The sequence below is a fragment of the Callospermophilus lateralis genome, chromosome 16 (genome assembly GCF_048772815.1).
Source record: "Callospermophilus lateralis isolate mCalLat2 chromosome 16, mCalLat2.hap1, whole genome shotgun sequence".
NCBI lineage: Eukaryota > Metazoa > Chordata > Mammalia > Rodentia > Sciuridae > Callospermophilus > Callospermophilus lateralis.
Genome location: NC_135320.1, coordinates 28397386 through 28419894, shown reverse-complemented (window position 1 = coordinate 28419894; position 22509 = coordinate 28397386). Strand labels below are relative to the sequence as shown.

At 34.8% G+C, this 22509-nt stretch overlaps 1 protein-coding gene across 8 annotated transcripts in view; it reads right to left on the bottom strand.

The window, feature by feature from the left end:
* Window positions 1–22509, bottom strand: part of Asph (aspartate beta-hydroxylase) — a 208121-nt gene that overhangs the window by 139743 nt on the left and 45869 nt on the right. For 6 of the 8 annotated variants that reach the window (XM_076836295.1, XM_076836296.1, XM_076836297.1 and 3 more), the window contains 2 exons: window positions 3607–3699; window positions 808–882 (listed from right to left, as the gene is read on the bottom strand). In XM_076836295.1, coding sequence (XP_076692410.1) covers window positions 808–882; window positions 3607–3699 — 168 coding nt within the window. Of the gene's footprint in view, window positions 1–807; window positions 883–3606; window positions 3700–7492; window positions 16101–18335; window positions 18378–22509 lie in introns of those variants that run through there. The other 2 variants (XM_076836301.1, XM_076836303.2) reach the window with 1 other exon arrangement.

Sequence of the window (22509 nt, the reverse complement as noted above, 5' to 3'; positions counted from 1 at the left end):
GGGCAGATACACATTCAGGTGAAATAGACTTCCTACTTGCAAAGGAGCTGGTGTACAAGGACACAGGATCCTACATGCCAAGCAGTCATCAGCAAAATCTAGCTGAAGGCTAGAGAATTATTTGTATGTCTTTTTGACACCCCAGTTTTATTTTTCTTCTTTAGGGCTACCCTTGTATCACATCAAACCATCAGGGTATCGGGGTCCCGCTGTGTTCTGTACCTTCAAAATGCCTTCATGAGCTTTGGTCTGGGGTTATGCTCTCTGTTTTTATCAAGGAATGCTTCAAGAAACAGCCTTATAAAATCCTAAAACACTGGTTTTGAGACTCTTGTTTAATTTTCCTCATATATGATATTTTTTAAAATCCAAGAGTTGGGAGCTTTTATATTCTCTAAGTAGAGGGCATGCTTTGTCTTCTCTGGTAATATGACCTATGTAATTAGAAGTCTCTCCTTTTTTACTTTGGTGATAAACAAAGCTTGCTAATCTCAAAGCTTGCTTTCTGGTGTTCTGCTTCCTCCACTCTTCTTCCAATCTATTTTTGAAGGACCATGGTCTCAGCTTGTTTATCCTCACTTATCAACACACATTCTTTATCAGATACCTGCAACAAACTCCCTCACAGTAAAGTATGGTAAAATATGTCTAGTACTATTTAAAAATAATACCTATTCTCTAGTAACTTGGAATAAAAGATTTTTAAAAACCTAAGGTACAAATAACATTTAAATCTCAATATGTAAATAAGTTTATGTAAACATCATTTTCATAACTCATGACAAAACAATAGACATTAATCCATACCATGTTCTGTATGTACCGTTTCGTGGAGAAGGGACTGAATTTGTTCTTTTACTTCATCTTCAATATTCTGGGGTTCTAAAATAATTACAAGACATCACTAAGTGGAAAATATTCAAACATCAATAGGGAACTCAGCACCCAAATATGGCATTTGTGCATTATGTCTTAAAATGGCTACATCTGGCTCAGCAACTGTGCATTTTTCCCATATCCATTTACTACTTTTTTTTTCCCCCTATGTTGGGAAACATGGTAGATAATTAAAACTGGTTTTATTTTGTTAATGGATATAAGTGTTACAAGCTTTAACAGGACTTTTAAAGAAAGAAAACTAATTTAGGTATGGGTTTTTATTTTGAAAAAAGCCTCACAAATCAAAATGAGTTGTTTGTGATTAGGGAAGGCGAGACCAATGACGGAATAAGGTGAGAAGGGTAGGGAATTCATTAAGGAAGGTCGTGGGAAATAAGGAAAAACATATGGAAGACAAAAATCAATACAGATCAGCGTAATGTGTTCTCTGACAGGAGAAAGGGAAGCCTTGCTGAATGAGAACCCAGAGAAGAGGGCTGATGACTCCCAGAATTCTGGAAGTGACAGTAGATAGCCTGACATTATAACTGACGGTCCTTCCATCTTTGGACACAACATGACAGATAGCTCTCCATAAATTCAAATAAACGTGAACATGCATGGCGGCATTCCGACAACATTGTGGTGCTTATTGTATTATTAGGTTTACTGCAACACCACACAACGTATAAGAAACTATGATCACATCGATATGTCGTCCAATTTTCAGTGAAACAATCTTTGTTCAGAGAATAAAAGTAACACTAGGCTTGGTCTTAATATCATAAATGTTGTCTTATGAAATAATGCCGGTGACATTAGTTAATGTCAAAGGGCTAATCTTCAGTGACAAAATTGGAGTAAATTAATTTAGAATTTCAAGCAGGGAACAAGTTTTAATACAGTATCTGCTAATGACTCAATGAAAGGACTTCTAAAGCATTGCAGTGTCTTACATTTTTTGAGATATTTATATCTCACAAACCATCTTTATGTACATTCTGGTACAATTTAGAAAAGTCTCCAATCTTCATTCTTCTATCATCATCTCCCACAGCTTCCTAACTAGGTTCCCAGTTTCACAACTGCTGAGGACAGCAGCCAAAGTACACTTAGTATGAATTGCCTGAAGCGTAGCCTGGGCACTCTACATCTCTGCATAATCCTTTAATGGCTTGGGCTGATCCACCAAGTGAAAATCTAAGCCATGGAACAGGATACGAGAGCTCCACAACTGGGCCATCACACACTTTTCCAGAATTGCTGGCTAGGAGCAATGGCTTTGAACTTGGTAAGTATACCATACTATTTCATTTTTCCATAATTTTGTAAATGTGCTTGTTCTCCAATGGAGACAGTTAGTACAGGCAGAGGCCAGACTACAATGGGTTAAAGAATGAATGAAAAAAATAAAATGAAAAAGCAATTGTAGAGTTTTCTTTCAAAATCTAGCTCTTATGGTGAAGAGATTAGATGGCAGAGGGGGGTCAAGAAGGGCTTAAGGGCTTTATTTCATCAAATTTTTATGAGAGTTATATAACTAGGCTTATCAAATAGGTGGATGAGTCAGAGAAAAAAGAAAAATCAAGGACAGAGTAACAGAAAGGTTGAGAAGGCCACATTTAAAACAAATATAAAGCTGAGAAGGATATGGGCTAATAATAAACCAATGGATTATGGAATTTAACTACAATTCACTGTGAAAGTAACAAAAATTTAAAAGGAAGAGTGGAAAGAAAAATGGCATAACATTTGAGGTAGGTACTAGCCTTAAAAACCAAGGTTTTTAAATTATAAATTTATTTACTACAAAGTAAAATTTGAGATGCTAAATCCAAATACACATCTAATTATAAGATTTAATAGGAGGGATACAGTGAATTCTTATAGCATTATGGGCTGAAGAAATAATAAAATTTAGAGCAACATGCATGTAATCTTAAAAGTAAGGAAGGAAAATCAAATAGTATTCATCAGTACTGTTTGAATTTAAAAATCTAAGATGCCAGTAAATAGTGTCATACCTACCACTTCCAATAGATGGCAGAGTGAAACCAAATTTCTTTGCATTCTGCATAAATGAAAAAAAGTGCAGAAGCGAAACAGTACTTCATAAAAATGTCATAAACAAGAAATGATAGTAATGGATTAAAACTGCATTTACTAATTTATTAAAATATTTCAAGAGTTCTCAACCTATGGATCATAGTCTCTTCAGTGACTACAGAAATAACTTGAATTGATCCATGAATCTGTGTAAATACAAAACAGATTCCACAGATTATCATAAGGAAGTCTGGGAATTCCTTTGATGCAGACAGGAGATCCTCACAGAAGAAAGACTTTCTAAATTACTTATTACTTAATTAAATTATGTGGCAAATGATAACATTTGTATATAATACATGTCTATTTTTACTTTCAGTGCAATATGGTATAATAATTCTAGAATTGGAATCAAGGAAAAATAAGTTGGTTCCAACTATAATCTCAGGAAATAAATAACTGTCTGTGCTATAGATTCTTTGTCTCAAAAATTAAAATTCTCCTGTTCAAAAATTTTATTATTAAAAAAAAGTTTATTATAAGATTTCAGAAAGAAGAAAAATAGTTCACTACTCTATAAACATGTGAAACAAACTGTGGACAAAATAAGTTTCTGGGAACTACAAGCAAAGATGCCTGACAGGCTAGGTACCTCCTTCTGAGACCTCCAGGACCACTTACCTGTTCCCTCAGGAGCCTGTTCCTCCGGCTCAGCATGTGGCTCAGCCTCCTCTGGTGGGAAAATCGGCTCGGAAGCAGTTCTTTCTTTAAGTCCTGCATTTTTTATTCACAAAATTAACTTAAATTTCTTGATCTTTGTGTCATGTTAAACCAGGAAAAACAATACTCTTAAACATTTAATCAATTGTGCAAGTAATTCCTAGTTTTCCAATATTACATGGTTAAAAATTAAAGTAGGAGATGGTTTGCTCTTTAACTTCATATGGGCTTTTACTAACTCTAAGTTAGCCTTTTGTTTAAAAAAAAAAGATAAAACAAAAATTATTGTTTAATCATTCACAAAAGTTTAAAATACGCAGTCATATCTGAACTTGCCAAGAGAAGTCCTGCTTGAGTCTAAGATTCTCTTGGGTTCATAAGTGACTAATTATTTCCTAAGACCTGAGCTCAAAAACCAGCAGTGGGACACTACAATGCACATGAACGGTTGGTTATTCGTGTATACTCCTTATTTTAATTCACATGTAATTATTTACTTATCTAAAAAAACTACAAATAGTAAAAAATAAGGAGAAACGATACATCACCCACTGTTTATAATTCTACCTACAAGAAATCGTATTATTTATAATAGCTAAAGTAGATGGAAAAAAGTTCATTTTTTAAAGTAATTTCTAAAAAAAAAATAAAGCATCAGGGTAAATTAAGATGGAAACTGATTTAAAGTCAATGCCAATCTAATAACTACTGTGTTAGTTCTTTGATATTTTCCATGTAGAACATTATATCCTCGATTAAGCACAACGACTTAGAAAAATAACTGGATCCAAGAGTCTGATTCTATTAAATCTTGTGCCAAGACGTGCTCCCTAGGAGTTCCCCGTGTAGCAGTAGTGGTCTGCAGTGAAAGGGTCCAGACAGTGTTCAGATGTGTTTCATGAACATATGCACCTTTATACAGCATTTAACGTCATAGACTATTACAGTCTGGAGAATTCGTATATTTCAATGTCTTATAGTCTTCTTTATTCTTTGCATTTTTCCTTACTCTTCCCTACTATACATTTCATTTTTCTCATTGATGAAAACACACTGCTAGGGTTCTCTTCCCAAATCTTCAGGAGACACTGAGGCAGGGATAGTCATGACCTACCAAATTACCTACATTTCCTCTGCTCACTTATTTCCAACACCTCATCCACACAAAACCTAATGCTATTAACAAACACCAGTGCATCCAGTTGTGTTCTATGTTTAAGCGTAAAGATATCGATCGAATAGATTTCTAAAGAGATCATACACACCCACCCACAAGTCCTTAGCATGGTTCAATTTCTGAGAGTAAGGGAGAGAGAGAACGGCTTCTTAAATACATCACATTTCAAATGTAAATATAGGGCTGAAAACTGCTCTGTCCTTTCCCATTTGAATAACCCATTCTTGTATCCCTCAATCGTGAATGGGACAGGCATGCCACTATTCATTGCCAAGTTTTGCTGCATGAATGGGGAAAAGCTTAGGAATCTTTAGAATCCTGTAATTAATCTCTGTAATCTCAGCATGTTGGCTAAGACCTTGCACAGAGCAACTGCTCTAAAAACACTGGCTAAAGAGCTGACACACTCTGTGGGACCTATTCTGCTTACCCCAATGACTTCAGAGGTTCTCTGCAAGGCCAGAGTTCCTTGGCTGCACGAGAGTGGCCAAGGGCTGTAGAGATGGTCAAGGGGATTCATGTCATTCTATCTGTATTTGCCAGGTATTCATACTTCTGCCTAGTCTCTCCTATTTCAATACCAAAGCCCTACGCAGCCTTGGACAGTCCCATTTGTGTCTGTTGTCCTGAAAATATTATTTCACTCTCAAAAATACCTTAGTTTGGATGAAGAATTAGTGTTCTCCTTGGCTAACCCACATGTAGAGGGCTTTCAGAGTATATTCCATGGGTGCAATAAGCAAAGATAATAAAGATTTAAAATGAAACCCCCATTCTTATTGGATTTGGGGAAAGGTTTCATTTGAAAATAAATTCTAATGCTGAAAATGTGAAAATAGGAGTACACCAATATTCAAATACACAATGTCCCTAAGAGTCAGCTTTCTTTAACCCATTAAGTCCCAAATTTTCAGTTCTGCAAACATAATATTCAAATATTATTTTAAAGTTCCCACAAGTGATATATTCATTGCTCGACTTAAGTTTTCATGGGTGTTCTGAGATAATGTGACAGAATGAACTCAAATGGGAATTATTTGTCTTTAAAATTAAAATGGTAAAACATGAAAAAGATAACAAGAAGCAGCAAAGCATATTAAGCATATTAACAGGAGAAAATACTATGTAGTTCTCTCTTCTGGCCCAAGTAGTAGCTGAATTATAAACTTATTAATACCTGGTCACAGTTCCTTCTAGAGGTGAAACTAGCACAAAACAAACAACACTGTGAACTCCATAGAAGCTAACGATAGTGTTTATACATCTCCTTCCACAGGCCTTTATCAACTTTTAAAATTTAACAAAAATACATTCTATACTAGAAATGCTTTAATAACCCATATAAAAGAATTAGCCCTACCAGCTTTTATGCTCCTGTTCCCATCTTTTTGTGCCACCCAAACTCCTTTGTTTCCCAAGACATGAGGCAAAATTAAATAAGAAACATAAGTAACATGTAAGATCAATTCAAGAGTCAAAGAAAAGGTTTTTTAAGCTGGATTTATTAGGAAGTACAAATGGCCAGGGTATATCACTGTAATAAATACTCAAAATCACATTATGACATAAGAGGTATCAGTTTTCATGTTCCCAGGGCTGTATAAAACAAAACAGCAACTCACGATGGCTTGAGCAAGGAGATTTATTGTCTAATGAAGCAAGGGCAGAGGCAGGCTGGCTAGATCTCAGCCCAGGCTTCATCCGCTGGCCAGCAATCAGGGCTCCCAGCTGCAGGCTCCATGTAGACAGGACGATCTTCAGAAGCTCTGCTTCTCTCTAGATTTGAGGAGATCTTTACAAGATGTTCCCAGAAATCTTCTCTTTCAGATATAACAGTCCAACGGGACCCACTTCCATGCCTAAGCCGGCAAGAGGGACTGAGTGTCCACAGTGGCCTGATGGTCATTATGTTCTGAGTCCACCTCAGCAGACATGGCATGATTTAGATAATGAATCAATTCCTTTACAACATACTTTGTTTTAGTTCTGTAAGCTCACCAGATAAATTAGGAGATTCTTAAGGTTTTGCACTAAGTAACTACATAATTATCCCTCCAATTTTAATTAAAAATGGAAGAAGCGATTTAAAAAAAATGAAGTTGGCAGTTTAATTATTCATAGCAATCTTGATCAACCAATAAAATTACCCTGACTCAGGCTGGGGCTTTAGTTCAGTGGCAGAGCACTTGCCTAGCTTATGTAAGGCCCTGGGTTTGATCCTCAGCACCACATAAAAATAAACAAGTACTAAAGGAATTCTGTCCATCTACAACTACAAAAATAAAAATAAATAAATAAATAAATTTTTAAATTAAAAAATAATAAAATTACCCTGACTCAGTATTTGCTAACTTTATTCACTATTGTCAAACTCTATCTGACCAGAATGAAAAATGAACAAATATAATCCTTTCCATAAATGTGATAATTGCAAACTTACTAAACTGCATATTGCATTCATTATTCAGCAAGCATTTATTTCACACCTATTTAATGCAAGGTACTATTCTATAGTAAATGAACATACAAGATATACCTACCTTCAGGGTGAAGGAGCAACTAAAAACATTAAAAAAAAATATATATATATATATATATATATATATACATATATATATATATATATATATATATATATATATATATATATATATATATAAACTGTTTAGAGTCTATTGGTTGGGATAAATGGTATAAGGAAGACCAGTGCAGAGAGGACCAGACATTAGGAAAGTAGGAGGGTCTATTTATATTAAATGGGCAAGGAAATGGCTCACAGAGAACATCTCAACAAACTTCTGAAAGAAATCAGGAATGCAGCTGTGACTGTGACACTGGGGAATTCTCCAGAGAAAGGGAAAAGCAAAACAAAAGTGCTTCAGCTGAGTAAGTTCTTTATGTGGGGAACAAGGTGACCAATGTGACAGGACAGAAGTGAGCCAGGACGTGAGCACCAGAAAGGAAGGCCCCGGGACACTGGGCCACTGAGTGAACACTTCTCTTAAGAATCACAGTCATCCCTCAGTGTCCATGGAGAAGCGATTCTAAGACTCCCAATGATAACAAAATCTGCAGATTCTCAAATCCCTTATATAAAATGGCATAGTATTTGCAAATAACCTATGCACATCTTCATGTATACTTTCAATCAACTCCAGATTACTCACACTACTAAATATAATGGAAATATCATATATATAGTTGTTATGCTGTATTTGTTTAAGTAATAATGACAAATGTCTGCACTGTCCATATATTTTTGAGTCATTGTTTACTGAATCTATAGAAGTGGTGACTGAGTAGGTGGACCCTCTTAGATACAGAAGGTTGACTTTTTATGCAAACAGCTCTATCAATTAAATGTGGGAATTATAAGTAGTGTTTGCTTCACCAATTTCATATATCTATCCAATAAAAAGCTAAGATTTTTTGTAAGAATCAGTTTATCAACCTTTGGCTTACTAATCTAATGGTGTACACTGACTAATGCAAATTTTGGACTTTCCCATCCAGGTTACTTCAGCTATTGTGATTTATAAAGAGTAAGTCCTCAGAACTACTACTGTTTCATATGCCAGTAATCTAAAAGGATAAAGTAACATACCCCAAAAATAAGGCCAATAGGGACATGAAACTTGGGAAATATTCTGGGAAATCAATACACTGGAAAGGCACACATACTAATTGTTCTAATCCTTCTTGTTGTTAGTGGCTTGTATAATCAGTGAACATGGATCTTAATAAATATACTAATAACAGTCCCAAAACTTATCAAAAATATGACTACCAGAATCTAAAAGCTGTCCGATGATATTAAATAAGAACCATACCAGCTTCAAAGTATCTTTATATGAATCAAGATGATCAGACAGATTTCAGAAAGAGGATGATGTAAATCACAAATTAAATATGGATAAAAGCATCCAAGAGTCTGGTTTCAGGTGCCCAAAAAGGGACTGCATAAAGACTGGAAGGAGGGGACTCACTTTACCATGATGCAAAACACACTTATAGGACACACAACATAACACAGTGCCTATAACTTCAGACACCTGAACCAACTGGGTATCTCTGAATCCCACCTCAAGGAATTTACAACTACTACCATGGTGTCTTCCACAAATACAGAAAGGGAGTAAAATACTACCATAATATAATTTTCAGGACTGAGCTCATTAAATCCAGTAAGTGAACATTTTTGCATTGATTTATTTTTTCCTTTACATCTTCTAAAGGATCAAATTTACTTGCCTCCCCTCTTCTTGCAAGCATACACAGGGCAACATGAACACAGTTATAAACAACTTCTAAGACAGTTAAAACTTACTGCATTGCTGGAGAATCTTCTGGGCTTTCCTTTACAAATAATAATAATAATAATAATAACTTTTTCTTCTTTCTAATAGTCTTCAAAAGCATTCTAAGACAGATCTAAAATATTTTTAGATGATCTGGTATGTATATTCACCATTCTATAAACAAACATTGAATGCCATTTATTATCAGTTACTAAGGATAGTCCTGAAGTCCTGGTCTGGCAGGAAAGCACAAGGATACAACAGGGTGATCAGCATGATAAATGGAGAAGGAAGAGTCCAGCTACCTGGATAGAATAGACACCAGGAATGTGGAGGTGATGGCTGGGTTGGGTCCTTCAGGAGAGGCAGAAGGTATCCTGCCACACAGAGGAGGGGAACACAGGGAACACTGGGATGTCCAGGAATATGTGCTTGAAGGAGTCAATAAATGGAAAATGAAGATACAGCATGTGGTTATTTTATATTATCATCAAACACAACACAAAAGCTTTAAGTATAGGTCTTCTTCCTCTAATCTCTTAAAATATCAGAGAAATCACGTTTAAGTCAAGGAAGATGCAAGTGAAAGGTAGACTTCTATGGTGTGTGCACACCTGACTTAACATAGATTAATAAATATAAGCATAAAGTGAAATCAAATGATATGAAAGGAGAGCAACAAAAAAAGAAATGTATGGATTCTATTTGGTAGGGATTAAAAATGGAAACTTTCACAGAAATTGACTTCTATGAAAAATTATAGCCAAACCAATAATAAAAATCTAGTTAATGTGGTTGTGTTGTATCCTTAAGCAAATGAAAGATTATTACTATTTTTTTTCAGATTTACCCAAATCAGATTTCTGTGGAAATAACCTTTATGATTCTGCCATACAAAACTCACCCTTTAATTTCCTAAGAATAAAATCTTTATCTTTAGCTAGAACAGGACAAAATGGAAAGAATTTAACAAACTAAGCATAATTTGCCCAGTAACTAAATGGTTGCATTTTTCATTAAGTCAATATTCTTGTATATTATTTCAGTTGACTAAGATTACTGTTGACAAAGTGTCAGGTTGGGCTCTCTTTTTTTCCCATTGCTTCTTATTCTGAAATGTCCATTCTTACTCATCCCACTCAACCCTCTATATCTGAACAGGGGCAAAAGTATTAATGGGAAAAGAAGAAAGGGGAGACAAACTCCATAATCTACAGATTTTACTGTCAAAAAAGACTGGTAGATAAATATTTCCCAGTTGGCCAGCCCCATACTTGTCCCTCCTTCTTCTGGTAAAAGAATGTTAATTTTCTTTTGTAGAACCAGTTTTCCTTCACTCAACAGTTTTAACAGTGCATATTCAACATCACCTAGATGTCACAACCACAGCTTTCCCAAACCCTGTCCCCGTAAAAACTGGGGCTAACCAAAAGCATATGAGTCTTTACCTGAGAAGGAAGGTGACATTCCTGGAGAGCTCAGAAATGGACAGAGAAACTCAGACCATTATTTGAACAACCAGACCCAAAATAACAAAAACAAGCAAACATAAACAAAATAAAACCAAACAAAAAAACCTACTCTGAGCTTTAAAATTATTAGAGCCAACAAACATTTTCTGTTCATGCAAGCAAATTTGAGTGGATTTAATTCATGGAACCCAAAGAATTCTGAACAATACTCAAAAGTAAGTATATCTCCTGAGAAAGAATGACGAATACTTTTTTGAAAGAAATATAGTAACACTGAGACTTGCAAAACTGAATATAAGGGTTAAGTAGGGTTTTGTACAATGCAATAGAAAAAAAACCTATAAGGACCATAATGTTGTCTATACAGAAAAATATGTTCTAAGTACAAAACAAAGTTAAAAGTTTCACAACTATACTATCAAATTTCTCTCCATTTTATCACAGACTTAAGAGTATAATTTACTTCTTTTTTCTACGTTATACATTCCATATCCTGTGTTTTCATGTTGTAGCAGTATCATCTAAAGAAAAAGCAGTCTTCTCTGCCCCACCCCTCAGTGCTGGAAATAAAACCCAGAGCCTTATACATGATAGGCAAGTACTGTGTCACTGAGCTCCACAACAACCCGAGAACTAACCATTCTCATGCATTGACACACAGGTAACATTTATGATCACTTTCATTTGTTCTCTCAATCTCAACAGAAGAAATTCACATCCAGTTGACCCCTTTTACAAAGATACATCCATTACAAAGGATAAAGAATTCAGTCATTTGTCTTATAACCTGTTGACAACAGTATGAACAGGAATCATTGCTCCAGTGCTTCCAAATTTTAAAGTGCTGAGACACCTTGGTTCTGTTATTATCATTATTTTATCCAAGTAAAGGGGAACCTGAGTGCCCAATAATGAGCCAGCTGCTTACATATATACAGTTATCAGACAGCTCTCACAACCTCCTGGGGACCAGGACAAATTATCTTCACCTGACAAATGAGGAAAACAATCATTTCCAAGAGGTACTTTACAGTGAAACAACCAAAGTAATCAATCTTGAGAATTTTTACCAATGGGCACCAGTAGGAGAAAAAATAGTTGAGAACAAAGGAGAGAGGAACCAAAGTTAGAAGACATAGCCCAAGTTATCAGACCCCTTTCATAGAAAATGACTACTGTACAGTTAACTTAAAACATTTAAAATCAAAAATCGCACTTGTTCATTCCTTTTCTCTGTGTCAATGGAAGTCCACTTAGGGAGTGCACATTATCCAAGAAATCATTATGAGAACTGCTGAAGTTAGAAAATCGCATGGTTACACAGGTTATAATGAGATAAAGTATTCTCTATGAACCAAGCACTTTTAGATTTATCTCAAGTAGCCCTCCTAGGTTAACTCAAGCGATCATGCATACTGGGTTTGTTTTTTTTTGTTTTTTTCCATTTTTTTTTTTAACCAGTCTCTTTCTCACTGAGAAATATCAAGAGGATCATCTACATACAATGCAAATGACTCAGAGTAAAACTGAAAATCTTATTTAAAAAAATAAAGATTTCAAAAAGTTAAAAGTGATGTTAAAAATAATGATAATTAACCATCAAAATCCAGATAAAACCCAGGAATCAAATGTTCTACCAAATGAAAACAACTCAATGATGATGCAAGAGTTTCCAAAGAAAGTAAGTAACTGAATATTACCAATTAAAAAAAGATATCTGGAAAAAAAAAAAAGACCCTCAAATATTTTTGTAAAACTAACCATCTTTTTAGGGTGATGTATTACTCAAATGTAAAATACTACCACATAGAGCTTAAGAGAAAGTATGCCAATTATGTCATTTTTTAAAATTCTAAATATGATATAGAGCAATTTAAAACAAATTTTGTTAGGGATATAAAAAAAATTTACATTCTTAGCATTTAATTTCCATTTTTTAGTTGCTTCCTCAAATTTCTGATTCCTAGCTGCTTAGAATTATGAAATTTTAATTCCTATTTTTAGTTTGATTTATTTCTTTATTTGTTGGTGCTGGGGATTTAATCCAGGGTCTTTTGCATGTAAAGCAAGCACTCTACCAACTGAGCTATATCCCCAGGCCCAAACTAGATTTATTTTTAGAGGGTAATGTTTCTGGTTTAAATTACTCTGATGCCAATATGAAGTTTGGGGGGACGGAAAAAGCTACCTACTAAACAAAAGACTGAAAAAATCAATAATGCAAATATAATTTTATCCTTAACTGAGACCAAAGCTTGTCCGGAACTAAGTTTTATAATTGAACCAGAATTGCCAAGGCAGTTGGATAAAGTAAGACCTCAACTTCAATAAAATTCAGTTGAAGCTAGCTCCAGAGGCCGAGGCAGGAGGATCCCAAGTTCAAAGCCAGCCTCAACAATTTAGTGAGGCCTTACGCAACTTAGCAAAACTTTGTCTCAAAATTAAAAATAAAAAAGGGCTGGGGATATGGCTCAGTGGTTAAGCACCCCTGAGTTCAATCCCTGGTTTTGTTTTTTGTTTTTTAATCAGTTTAAGCCTTTTTACTAAAGAAAAGAGAAAGAAAATAAAGTAAGTCCCAGTTTACAAACACTCCTGAAACAATGTTTAATGGTTTAGAGATGTTTCAATTCTTTGGGGAGGAGTGGGATTTGTTCAAGATATTGTGAAGATATTATTTATTCAACAATCTGATGTCAGATATGAACTATTTCACTCCTTGAGCGAATATTTAAAGAAAAAAATGAGAGAAATAAAGCATTTCAAAGCACTTTACTAAGCAGCAACAGATAGCAGTTGTATGCTTCTACTGCTCAAGTTATTCTAAAACTTTTTCACTTCTTTGCCTAGAATTTAACATTTATGTACTTTCTGCCCCATTGCCATTGAACTTCTAGAACTAAGGTAAAAATTATTAAAATGCCCTCAATTTTAATTTGACCTCAAATGCAATAATTTTCTACCCTTCAGTAAGGGAGGAAAAAAAATCACTTGCAGAAAAAAAAATCATTTATAATCACTTAAAATTTCTCATATAAATTTTTAAAAGCCATTTATCTCTGCTGCAAGATTTAGCATCAGAATACAATTTGAAACTCTTGCAACTTTTATATGTGGTGCATTATCCGTTTTGCTTCTTTTTCTGTCCAGTTCTCAGATGGAACTTCCCTCCTCTTTTCCCAGAAGCCACCTTTCCTACAGGGAATATGTCAAGCAGCTTGGGTGGTATCCACTCAATCCCCAGCGCTACACTTTGTGCACAGCACCAAGCCTGGGAAGATTAACTGCAAAAATAGTTTCCGTTTAAAAGAACAATCACAGATGGTCACCAGACCTAACGAGGCCAGATGGTATTCTTACAGGGACTTTTCGCCCTATCCATCCCAGAAAACCAGAAACATGCATTTCGGGTCTGGGGGGTCTGGCTCTCTTGTTCATCAAGCATCTCCATGTGGAATAAAGTCATGACAAACCAGAAAGGTCAGAATTTGAGGGGAAAAAAAATGGAAGAAACAGAGCTCTGATTACAGATTAGGACTAGGGATCTCGTCATCCAAAGTTATTTGCTTACCAATGGACCCATAGCATTCCCATTTTGGTTTACTGTTTTCTGGTATTCTATAAAAACAGCAGCAAAATCCTGACTAATCAACAAATGAAATGCCACTTATCACATATTACAATTTCCTTGGGCCTTAGTTTTTACCCAAGAAAAAAACAGGATTGGATTAGATAAAGATATTGGATTATTTTCCAGGATTTCCCCTTTGCTATGTAATTCTGTTATGTAAGTTAGAAATTCTGTCAATTACACGACTAACTGTTCAACTATAAGAAATTAATCCTGCCGGCATATAAGAAAAGGGCGCACAATAATTTTGGATATACTTTTACTTAAGTTGCTCAACTTTTACTTAATTTCTAAGTAAGTAATTTGAACTCATTTCTAATTTTAACTATCTTTAATTAAGCCAAAAATATTTACTTTTAAGCTTTTCATAGACAAAAGAGAAGAAAGATCTTTTTCAATAGTGCTTTTGAGTCCAATATCAAGTTACTTTTCTGAAGCAGTAACCAAAATTGGAAATTTGAAACTTCATGCACATAATAATACACACCATTCATAGAAATGCATTTCTTAATAAAATTTCATTTTATTTAAATGTTTTCTGATGGACTAAATTCTGGTCTCAAATTTCGAATTTTTAGAAACGGTAAACAATTATGATACAATCAAATAAGAAAAACATATGTTATTCAACCAAAATACCTGAAAAAGGTGTTGTAAAAGGATATCAAATGTAAAGGATTAAAGCCTTTTTCTATCTATTCTAAGTCTATAAAGGTATCATAAAAGCCTTCTAAATTGCTCTTCTATATAAAATTCTCTGATTCATGACTCTTTCCAGAGTTCACAGAATGGTGCATCAGGCATGGGGTATACACTGAGCATTTGTGGGATGACAGCAGAGGGAGCTGTGGGAACAGGGAAGAAAGAGTGAGGTGGTTGAGCAGGGATAAGAAATGAGGGGGCAGTCAGAGGTGAGGAAGGGGGTATGAAAGATAGGAAAAGACTAGGAGAGAGAGGTTTGAAAATGGGAAATGGGGAGATGGGGAAGAAAGATCTGGGAAGAGCCTGAGGAAGGAGAAGGGAGGACCTGGGAAGGGAGGACCCAGGAAGAGCTGGGTGGTACAGGAAGAGAGTGGAGGGTAGAAGGATTAGAAAGAGAAACAGGGAAGCAGGAAGGAGAGAGAAGAAAGTAAAGGGCAAACAAAGGAAGCACTCAATAGCTGAGCACTTACACTCAAAAAGTTATGTCACTGCACAGAACATCTTAATAATCTTATTTAACTCCATCAAAGTATTTAACATTAATAAATCTATCACAATTCATATGGCCCATATACATTTCTCTGAAGACATGATCAACAAAAGTAGAAGTTATTAGATATTTTATAATATCTTAGAAGCTTTGACTTTTTAAAATTTCAAAGTGCAACACACTACGTTTAAATTTCGAAGAACTTATTGAGCACCAAGAAATACATTCATGGCTAGTGTACACATCTTTCCAACCTGAGCAGTACTAAAGTCTCTATGCCCCGTAGCAGCCAATCACAATGGAGAACATCACCTACGTACTGGGAGGAGGATGGCGGAGCCTTAGTTCTTCCTCCTCTGGTTATTTTCTTTTGCATGCCTGGCAGAACTTTTACTTTCCTTTCTGTCATCTTTGTCTCTGGATGCTGCTCTGCTAGAAATATCTTTCATGTTGGCTTTTTTCCTATTTTCCTTGGTTTTAGCACTTTTATTATCTAGGTCCACTTTCTCCTTTTCTTTATCCTTTCGAGTCTTAGGAGACTCTTTTCTAGATACATCCATATCAGCAATTTTCTTATCCTTCCGGTCATCCTCCTTCTCTTTCTTCCCCTTTTTCCTCTCTTCAGTCTCCTTCCTGGATACAGATTTCTCTTTTTCCTTCTTGAGTTCTTCTTTAATGGGTTCTTTAACTTTCAGGTTTTCCAATCAAAGGAAAAAATATTTACTGATGGCATCATCCCTTAATCCATAGAACAGCCACTTGTCCCCACGCACAAGAAATGCTCATTCAAAAAAAAAAAAAGCTACTGTGATTCAGTAGTTTTTAAGTTGGCTAAAAATAGATGTAAATTTCTATAAAATGTCAATTTTAAATGAAATGCTAGAAATTTGCCATCATATTTTTTCAACATGGAATACGGTTTGACTTGTCCTAAAGTTAACATGCAATATTACTCAAGTGAGTCCATTTGTAAGGGCAGAACTGGACACAAAGGGTTAACACACACTTCGTTACTATTGTGACATAAGTAAAGGAACACTGATAATGTAAGATCAAACTTTCCATAACTTGTGTTTGTACAAAGATAATTAAGAATTCTCAGCTTGAACAAAACTTGATGTCCTTAAAATAACTGTATGTAATCTTTGAGAAAGTTATGCACAAATAAGTTAAATACCATATAATAGTCTTAGTTAAAAAAGGAAAAAAAATTACAAATATATGAAATTTTAAAATCATCTGAGGTATATCAAACGGCAACTTCAATTACATTTTTGGGTATCATCAACATTTTGAAAGCAGTATTCCTTTAAGTATGTTTCCCTGTTAATTGATGAAGCACCACTCAAGCCAACATACATGTCTTCCATGTTCATTTGGAAGAGAGAGCAATTTCAATGAATGCACAATTCCAAATCTCCTATAAGGTACTGCTTTTGATTTGCTTTACACAGAGTTTAACAGAGCAGTTAACATATCTTCAAATTTAACCTTCTTGCTCTCTCACCAGCAAATCAAAAGATGTTTACTACATAATGTACCATTTAAGCAGTAACAAAGAAAATAAAATATCTCTTTAATCTGATAAAATGTGGAAAACGTGTTCGCCCATCAAAACTCTAAAACTCACATAGTACAAAAGGTTATCCAAAATGAGCTCTAGATTTGAAGTGCTTACAAAAGATATTTCTGTTGCTATATCTTTCTAGACAGTCTAATAAAATCTTGATTAACCAACAAAAATATCATGTACAGTTTCTCCATTAGTTGAATTTCCTTGTTGCTTACATGTGTACATGTAGATTAAATATAAATAATCTTGAAATTTCCTGGTAAGCAACCAGGAAATTCTTCCATTCTTCCTGACAATCCCAAGAAACTCCTGTGAGAATACAGAATGCCATTCAATAGAATCACCCAAGCTGTCATTCTACTTCTATGTTGCTTATAGAATAATGTAGAAAATGACATTGCAACATAGTTAAATGCTGTGCAATGCTATCAGGTCTTATGCTACATACTGTTTTCAAAAAACCAAATGTTTAAGGTTTAATTTGCTGTTGTAGGTCAAAAAGTAAAACTATATTTTTTGGACATGTATTTCATTATCACTTATTCATAAATAAAATGGTAAAAATTCTGCTTCCTTTGGGCGAATTATTCTGGTGGGATACAAGGTTAAAACTTAAATTTCTTAAAATGGAAACACAAATCCCCAAACCCAGAAAAACAGCAAAGAACACTTTCACAAATTCATAAAGAAACTCATGTACATCCCCCCACCCCCTGCCATGTCCTTCTCACTGGAGAAAATAAATGCTTACATGTGAATAAGAACACTTATAAGGATATAAAGTAAGGCTGTAATACTAAACTGTTAGCCCACATAAAATGGTTGACAGATATAGCAATTTTTAATTAATTAGAATATCAAATAACAATTTCTGTATCAACATGATGCAGGGCTCCAGATTATAAACCTCAATATTCATTTAACTAGAAAGTACACATTTGATCACCTTAGTTTTTTTCCTTGTGCTGTAAGACAGTGAAATCAATCACTGATGGTTATCTTTTTTTACAGCACTAATCAAAAAGTTACACCAAGAATGGTTTTAGGTAGCAGGATGTGTACACATAGATTAAATATAAATAATCTTGACAAATGTAGTATAATTCTTTATATGTTCTTAAAGACTGTTAGGAAGGTTTGATAATACAAAAGGAAATTAATTAAAATTATAGGTTCAATGTAGAAATTCTTCTATGAAGTCTTTAAAGAAACTACTTCTAAGGTGCACCCAAAACCAAAAAGCAATATTATTTTGCATTAGTAGCAGCATTTTCATAACATATCCAAAATCTCATGCATCTTCAAGCACTAAACTTGATTCACTCAAGGCTCATTCAGAAACAGAAATACCTTTAGCCTTAGCTTTTCTCTTGGCTACCCCACCAGGTCCTTCTGTTGGTATTTATAAGATGAAAATAGGTTATAAAGAGAAAACATTGAAAGAATTAAAGAATTAGCACCTATAAAAGTTAAAATCAATGCCTTTATGAAAATAATCACTTAAATGCATCCTTAAAGTTAATAAAAAGGAATTCCAATAAATAATAAAAAGGAACTCCAAGTATCATTTATGTGTCACTATAGAGCTTCATTCTCATTATCTAAAGCAGATAAATGCAATCTAATTAACTCATGATCTTGTCAACATTACAATTTGCCTCAGACCTTTAAAAATTATTGGCTGTAGAAACACGTAATTACCACTGGAAAGGGCATTTCACTGCAGGTTTTGAACCATCCTCCTGGGCCACAGATAATCAGTTACAAGCGCACCGGGGTAGAGGACTGAGGACCTTATTTCCCTGCTCAGTTCTACTGCCCTCCAAAAAAAGACAACATAATTTAATAAGAGTTTAATCTTCACTGTTTTTGAACAAACATTGCTTTTCTCTATCATTTCACACTTCCTTTAAAAATATCATATAAGCATATAATAATAATAATAATATAATATGTAGGGACATATTAACTAGTTCATTCTACAACAATAGCTTCTACTTTCCCTGTTGGCAAATCAAAGTTCTGATAATGAGTTTACTTCTGACCTAACAAACATCGGTACCACATGCCTTCCTGTACACTCTGTCCCAACCAGCCTGTAATCAGAAACTCATTGAATTAATCTCAATTTTCCTTTTCTATTATTGCTCAGTTTCATAAGTGCTACTTTATATTCATGTATCTTAAATTTCAACAGCTGCATTCTGAGCTGCCAATCCATTTCTCAGGCATGTCAGATAGGAAGTATGTTCCTCGATGTTCATATGGTGGGAAAGATGGCAGCACCATGCATCGCCAATCACTCAAGAGTTAAGGCCTAAGGTGGTGTCAAAAGAAAGACCCAAACCCTAATGCTTACTCCTGCTGCAAAGTGCAGAACTTTGCATATTTCTGAAAACCACAATCACACTCCAACTCTGGCAGGAGGTTTTTGTGCTGTCTTATATACTGTTGTTATACTGTTTCTATTATCCTCTATTCCTATATAATCTCTTCTTTCTTTATCTATAGCACATTGTGTCTATCAAATGAAAAAACATATTTGAGAACAGTAATTTTACTTAAAGTTGCAATATCACATTTCCACTCTGTAAATAAAGGATGAGTATATCTTACTGCTGACTACACATAAAAAGAAAAAAAAAGAAAACATGTGGTCAATAGCTTCGTGAGGCTATATCTGTCCAATTACTTAGGATACAAAGATAACCTAACTAGTGCATTTATATAACAATTATTTTTCAAAGACTGTCTTAGAAAAGCAGAAAACAAAATCATCTCTACAGAAGGATAAATGACCTTGGAAGATGGAAGAGCATGCAAAGGGTTTAGAATATCTACTAAAGAGAACAAATGTCAGAGTAGTGAGCACCTCATTCTTTGCAGAACTGAATTCTTGTCATCTGTAACCACGGCTGATGTGGACTCTCCTTACAGTGTCAAAAACCAACAAACACATCTATTTTGTTGTTGTTGTTGTTGTTCCTTTTCTCTTTTTACTACCATAGCCAATGTAGGGGACGGGAGGTTTAAAATGGAAGAAGTCAGTCAATGAAATCAAGCTCAATATGGTATGCTTTAAAAGTTTCCAAGCAGTATGGAGAAAATTCTATCAATTAGATCTGAAAAGGAAGTTCTTGTTCTTTATGATCCATTTGGATGAAAGCTGCTTAAATTGATGGAGTACATTCCCATTTAAAGCAATCTAAAGAAGCACTGGGATACAGTTAAAGTCAGAGGGAATGTCAAAAGTAACCACCATATTGTCTACTTTCTTTTCACCATTGTATGGGTATTCTGGTGTTTTTAAAAGCAATCATTGTTAACAGATCTGATGACTATTTACAAATCTTATACAGAAATTTGGGAAGGAAAAAAAAGAAAAAGAAATGTCTCATTCTTCCCTTAGAACGTGAGGGAGTCACCGAAAGGCAAAAGGTAAATTATGCTATTCTGGCAACTGCCTAAGAACCACTGTCACATGCATACTTTTAAAATTAAATGTCCTCTATGAAACTGAAATGCTGGGATGGTTAAGACAATGCTTGGACTTTTGATTTCGCCACATGGAATAGACATGATTTTAGAATCCTGGCTCGACTACAGATACCCACCCAAGTAGCCACTGCAAACTGCCAAACTCTTGGCCTTAGAAGCGGAAGGCTGGCATCACTTTTTACTCAGGCCACTTCCCACAGACTCTGGTGATAACTATGAGTCACTGTGAGCCTTGGATTCTCATCTCATCCTTCCCATACTGGAATACTACCATTGCTTCAAATTCATCATACGTGGCCAAAAAGAGGCCTCAAACACCTTAGTCACGGGCATATGAGCTAAACATAGTGTTGCTCCAGAGATGAAGTCTCTTCTTGGTAAAATGCATGTCAGGACACAACACCATTTCCTCTTAAAGAGCTATAATGACAGTATTACAAACATTTGTGGGAAAAAAGAAGCTACAAACCACCAACCCTCTATGGTGAGTAGGATGAAAATAAGGGAAATGAAAGACCTAAAATAATAGGAAATAATTCCATTCAGTAAATTAGTTTGAATGAAAGTAAAATACAGAGGCAAATACAATGAGACAATGGAAAGCTTACCTGAAGATTTTTGTTGCCATAAGCCAATTTAGTGTATGAACTTCAAAATGTCATTTCTCTTGGAAAAACAAAAAGTCTAATAATTTTATGACTTATTAAAGCTGGCTTTAAAAAATTCTCAGTATTTCAGTTATCCGATGAGGAATTCCTAAGCTCTTAATTATTGGGATTAGCACCTACATATAATATTATTTATTTTTTGTGTGTCAATATTTTATCTTCCTTTAATTGATTCTTTTTAGTTATACAAAACAATGGAATTCATTTTGACATAATTATAAAAGCATGAAATATAATTAGCTCTAATTCAGTCCCCAGTACTTCCCCTTTGTCTTTCCTCCCCCTCCTAATATCATTTAAATATTAATGAATGCCGTGTGTTAAGATCAGCTTTGAAGAGGGATAGAAATAAAGCCTAAGATCTAGTTCAAGGAGTCCACAATCTAGTTAATATCTACTACTAATTATTCCACAGATATTTCAATAACCAGAGAATACCACAATAAGCAGAGAATTTGGCATATCTGCGCCATCAATCAATTTATAAAAATAAAGTCTGAGTCACTGAATTTTTATAAGTGTTCCAAATAAACATTATGATGGATCAAGATTCCACATTCCAAGTCACAAAAAGCATGTTGTATGTTTATAGACTTAACCAGTTAGCCCTGAGTCTTCCTTGGAAATGGTCATTGAAAGTACTAATCCCCATAAGTCTGACTGTCAAGTGTTCAAATTAATAACTGGCTATGCCTACATCTGCTTTTGATAATTCTCTAAAGAATTAACCACAGCCAAGTCTGTGTTCTGTCTAATTAACTGTAAGTGAAAACATACCAGAATTTAAGGGGAAAAAAAAATTCTTACATCTTTGGATAATGCTCTATAAGACAGAGAGATAAGTTAAAGAGTAAAGAATCAAATGCAAGACGAACAAGGAGGGCCACCCAGCGTTCCATCCTGTCCTAGACATCCGCAGGATGCCCAGTCAGCAAGCTGGGTTAGTAGGCTCAGCACCTAGAGAACATTTCTGCAGCTGGCTTAAACCACACCAAATATATCCCAGGCAAAACCAGGGTTGAAAAAACCCCATGTGGAAACAAATCCCCAGGATGCCCTTGCCTTGTTTTTACATCAAACTCCTTGATTTCTCAATTGACAAATGGCAGCGCATTTGAAAAAGCAGACCCCACACTACATTTAGCACACATCATATTCTGCAATTCCTTAGGTTGTTCAAACTGAAAAATCACTCAGTTAAACGCTGTTTGACTTAAAATTCCATAACCAGAAATACTCAAATGTGCAGAATACAATGCTGTATTGTTAAGTTAGCTCTTACGTTTAAAAGACATGAGATGAGAAAATATTATATGAATTACAAAATTAATCCCTAAAAAATTAACAATTATAGCATA